At 51.4% G+C, this 4,943-nt stretch overlaps 1 protein-coding gene across 1 annotated transcript; it reads right to left on the reverse strand.

The window, feature by feature from the left end:
- Window positions 1–2,854: 2,854 nt before the first annotated feature.
- LOC118742379 lies at window positions 2,855–4,531 on the reverse strand. Its single transcript, XM_036474409.1, has 2 exons — window positions 3,284–4,531; window positions 2,855–3,200 (listed from the first exon to the last, which is right to left on the reverse strand). Exon 1 carries the CDS (start codon window positions 4,143–4,145, stop codon window positions 3,423–3,425), a length of 723 nt encoding a protein of 240 aa, XP_036330302.1. The 5' UTR covers window positions 4,146–4,531; the 3' UTR covers window positions 2,855–3,200; window positions 3,284–3,422.
- Between the last annotated feature and the right edge of the window lie 412 nt (window positions 4,532–4,943).

Here is a 4,943-nt window from a genome sequence, read left to right on the forward strand (position 1 = left end):
TCGCAGAGTAAGTGCCTTATTGATTCAGGCTCTTCTTCGTCATGGCAGCTCCTGCAGTAGTCGTTGTGACTAACCCCGAGGCGTTCTGCGTGCCTTCCTATCAAAATATGTCCTGTGAGCAGACCAATGGCCAGTGACATATCGCCTTTATTGAGAGTGAGAATTCTCTCGATCTCCGTACATCCCATTTTGGCCATGTAAGCTTCGTTGTATTACAGTTTTCAGTGCGCTCCCATCTGGAGGCCGCTTCTTCAAGGAAGTTCTCCCTTAGTAAGAGCTTGCAGGAAGCGAGTGGCATACCCACCCTCTGCCAGGCTGGTGAAAGTGGAGAGGAAGTACCCGCCCTTGCAAGCTCGTCTGCCTTCTCATTTCCTGGTATGTCACTGTGCCCCGGTACCCATACCAGGTGCAAAGCGAACTGCTCTGCCATCACGTTAAGTGATTTGCGGCAGTTGGCAACTGTTTCCGAATTTACAGTGACAGAGTCAAGCGCCATAAGGGCCGCCTGGCTGTCTGAGTATATATATATTTCCGTAGTGGCGATAACAGTTAGTTTTAGGCTGTCAACGGCTTCTTGTATGGCTGCCAATTCGGCTTGAAAGACACTACAGTGGTCAGGTAGTCGGAATGATCTTTTTATTCCCAATTTCTCCGAGTAGACGCCTCCTCCTACCCTATTTTCTAGTTTGGAGCCGTCCGTGTAGAATCTTATGGCATCTTTAGACCCCGGAACTCCTTCGAGCCATGATTCCCTGCTAGGTAGCATTACGCTATAACCTTTAGTGAAAGTGAGCCTTGGTACACAGTAGTCCTTTGTACTCGGTAGTTGTCGGTTTCTCAGAATTGTAGTGTGACCACAGCGAGCCACTTTCCAGCTTTTAAGCCCCTGTAGTCTTAGGGCTGCAAACGCAGCGTATTGTCGTCCCATGATATCTATGGGTATGATGTTGAGGATCGTGTTCATTGCCATAGTAGGTGTTGTGCGGAGAGCACCACTAATGCAGATCAGGGCCGTTCTCTCCACTTTTTGTAATTTAATAATGTTTACTTTCTTCTCCAGCACTGGCCACCATACCACTACCCCGTACAGAAGTATGGGCCTCACCACGACGGTGTATATCCAGTGCACTAGCTTCGGGGTTAAACCCCATTTTTGGCCGATTGCTCTCCTGCAGCTGTATAGGGCAACCGTGGCCTTCCGCACCCGCTCTTCGGTGTTTTGAATCCAGCTTAATTTTCTATCTAGGACTATCCCCAGGTATTTAGCGGATTCGCTTAATTTTAGTGTGGTCTGTGCCAGCCTTGGTGTTATCAATGGGGGGATTTTGTACCTTCTTGTGAACAGTACAAGTTCTGTCTTGCTTGGGTTTACCCCTAGCCCGTTATTTTTTGTCCAACTCTCGACTTCCTTCAGTTTTACCTGCATAATGTCACATAGAGTCTGTGGAAATTTCCCACTTACTGTTAGTGCAAGATCATCCGCATACGCAATAACCTTACAGCCACCCCCCTCCATGCCACACAGCAGTGAGTTTACCGCTGCGACCCATAAAAGAGGGGATAGGACTCCCCCTTGCGGGGTGCCCCTCTCTACGAACCTGGTCAACGATACCCCCGCCAGCTCCGCCCGGACCACCCTGCATCGCAGCATTTGGTTTACGAGCGCAACTAAGCGCGAGTCGATGCCCAGGCCCGCCAGTGCTGCCGTTATCGCGCCCGGCATGATGTTGTTAAAGGCGCCCTCTATATCCAGGAAGGCTGCTAGCGTATATTCTTTGATGTCTAGTGATCTCTCTATATACGACACTATTTCATGTAGCGCCGTTTCTGTAGATCTACCTTTCGTATAAGCATGTTGTGTGGTAGAGAGTCTGTCACCAACCGACTCTCTGATACGGACCTCCACCAGTCTCTCCATAACCTTCAGTTGAAATGACGACAAGGTGATGGGCCTGAAATCCTTTGGGTTATTGTGAGACACCTTCCCTGCCTTGGGGATGAACACCACTCCTGATTCCCTCCACTTTCTAGGGATATGGTTAAGAGCTAATACTCCCCTAATTATAGCGTGTAGCCACGCTGAGCTTAGCTGAAGTGTTTGCTGCAGCTGTATGGGGGCAATGCCATCCGGACCTGCTGATTTATAGGGCTTAAATGTCCCAATAGACCAGATGACCTTTTCCCTAGTGAGGAAATCTCCAGTGACCGAAAGATCTCCAGTTAGATGTGGCTGTACCGGCATGCTATCCGTGGCACCCGGGAAGTGTGTGCAAAGAAGCAGATCCAGTGATTCCTCCTCGGTCTCTGTCCAGGAGCCGTCAGGTCTTTGCAAGCATCCTGGGGCTTTCTGGGCAGTACCTGAGAGTATCTTTCTGAGCCTGCCTGCCTCTGAGATAGACTCCACCCCATTGCAGAAGTCTTTCCATGAGGTTCTTTTCGACCTTCTTAGGAGCTTCTTGTATTCCCGTAACGCTGTCTTGTAGGTCTCCCAATGTCCCTCACTACCAGACGCAGTAGCCTGATTGAAGGTTTTCCTGCAGTTCTTGCGTGAAATCCTGATTTCTTCATTCCACCAGGGTGGCTTTTTCCTACCCCGGTGCTGCTTTTTGGGGCATGCAATGTCTATTGCCTTTCTGCAGGCCCCCGTAAAATGGTCGACAAGATATTCCAGCTCCTCTAGGTTTGCTGGAGTAGCCGGCTCTCTATCTTGTGGCAAAAGCCTATCCAGCTCTTTCCGATACCTATGCCAGTTGGCATTTCGCAAGTTTCTAGTTAGAGGAGCCTTGGGCGTTTCCCCTAATACCTCGAATTGGATATATCGGTGGTCGGAAAAGGAGTGCTCCTCAAGCACCTTCCACTTCCCGACCAGACATTCCGCATTCTCAGAGATAAGGGTAACGTCCAGAACTTCCCTTCGGGATTTTGTAATAAAAGTGGGATCATTCCCCCTATTCGCAATAACAAGCTTAGAACTAAGTATGAAATCAAAAAGTGACTCACCCCGTTCGTTATCATCGGAGCTGCCCCAGGTGTGATGGTGGGCATTCGCGTCACCTCCCAAAATTAGCGCCTCTCTCGTGCTGGCCACTAGGTCTTTAATGCAGGTAGTTGGCACCTCCTTGTCATGCGCTAGGTACATGGATGCCATCCTAATTGGTCGTCCGTTTGCACTTAGACTGACCGCTGTTGTGTCCTCGTCGCTAAATTGTGGAAGAAAGAGACACTTTAGTGTGATACTTATCAATATGCACGTCCTTGGTTTCCCCGTTGAGGCTCCACTTACCAGTCTGTAGCCCGGCGCTTTCAGCCCACAAATGTTTTGTTCCACCACCCAAGGTTCTTGGATTAGGACGATGTCGGCTGCCCCTTTAGCTGTTAGACGGAGCAGCAGTGCAGCTGAAGCTGCTTTACAGTGGTGAAGGTTAATCTGCAGTACCTTCACCATCTTGGCCGTTATCGCCCACGTCGCCTATTAGGGTGGAGTTGACCGCGTCTTCCGACATCTCGATCAACTCCTCCTCCGTATAAAGCCGAAGCATGCGTCCGACCCCCAGCGAAGACGTCGATGAGGCATAACCCCCGGTCAGGTCGTCCATCGGATCAACCTGCTCGGATTCTTCCTCCATCTCCACGTCGCTGTTGGCCTCTTCCGGCTCTACCTCCGCGATCAGGTTCCTCGCTGCGTTTACGTCGTTGCTGTAGACCTTAATTTTGGCCATGTCACAGCCGTAACGTATGACCCCGCTCTTTTGCTCCAACAACTCTATGGAGTCCTTATTTAGAAGCAGGACAACCTGCATCGTCGCTTTACCGCTTTCGTTGATTTTGACCACCTTCCAATTATCGGTAGGTAGCTCCGGATTATAGAGCCTTATGGTTTGGAGGATCCTTTCTGGCTCCGCTGGCTTGCAAGGCAACCATGCTCTCGCTCTCGGTCGCACCGGTAGGTCCTTGAAGTCGACCGCCCTGAGCTTCGCACCAGGGTAGACTTCTCCAATACCTGCAACTGTTTTCTTGTAGATCTCCGCTGATCTGGCATCCTCGCATGCTATAACGCGGATGTTATTTTGGAACCACCCCGCTCCCTTGCAGGTTGGCGGAGGTCCCGGATTCTCCAACATAATGTTGATAGCAATGTCGGCCATCGCGGCCTTAACCCACTTCCATTGCTGCCTCAGGGTGAGGCTGTCTTCATTGCTCTCATCGATGACGCCGAGCAGGATCTGCTCCTTGGCTACTTCAGCAAAAGAAGGCCCCTGCGTTCTGACCCTCTTTGCGTATTGGTTGGGCGTATTTTCCCCCGATCTATTGCGCTTACTGGAGGGCGCCTGCGGCTGCTTCTCCTCCGGCTTGCGGTAGTCGGGCAGGACTGCCTTTGCCCAGTCGATTTCTGTGAGGATCTCCTTCACATGCTCTTCTTTCGCCTTGCTACACAGGTCAGGCGTTGCGGTGAACCTTTGCAGGATTCGAGCAGCTAGCTTCCTCTGCCGATAGCCCGCTGCAGCTGGTTCTGGCCTCTGGTCAGGCCTCGTGAAGGCCGTAGGTGTCGCGGGAGGACCGCCCGGGGCCTGCGCCCCAGATTCAGCCTTATCCCCGGCTGCAATCTGCATGCCAGGTTGGCGTCCACTGGTGCCAGGAGTTTCCCGGGGTGGACTCCTTTGAGCAGCCCCACCGCCACTTTCCATCGTTTTTGCGAGAGCTTGGCCCGGTTTCACCATTGGCCTTGGTTTCCCGCTATTTGTCACCGCACTACGGCTGGTGGAGGTACTCTGCATCGCTTGAGCTCCTTGTTTAGTGGGCCGAGACCCTTCCGACGCTTTAAGGGGGCCGGTCCCTTTAAACATTGTTTTTGATGTTGCTGTTGCTGTTTTTGTTGTTGTTGTTGTTAATTGTTTCTTTTCCATAATAGATCCCACGGGCTGCGGAGAAAGGGGTTCGTCCAC

Source organism: Rhagoletis pomonella, unplaced genomic scaffold (genome assembly GCF_013731165.1).
Source record: "Rhagoletis pomonella isolate Grant_MI unplaced genomic scaffold, Rhpom_1.0 Rhpom_scaffold_00007, whole genome shotgun sequence".
Lineage (NCBI taxonomy): Eukaryota > Metazoa > Arthropoda > Insecta > Diptera > Tephritidae > Rhagoletis > Rhagoletis pomonella.

Bases quoted from the DNA above. Each gene is read 5' to 3' on its own strand.
- LOC118742379 (XM_036474409.1), bottom strand. From the start codon at position 4,145: ATGGCCGACATTGCTATCAACATTATGTTGGAGAATCCGGGACCTCCG.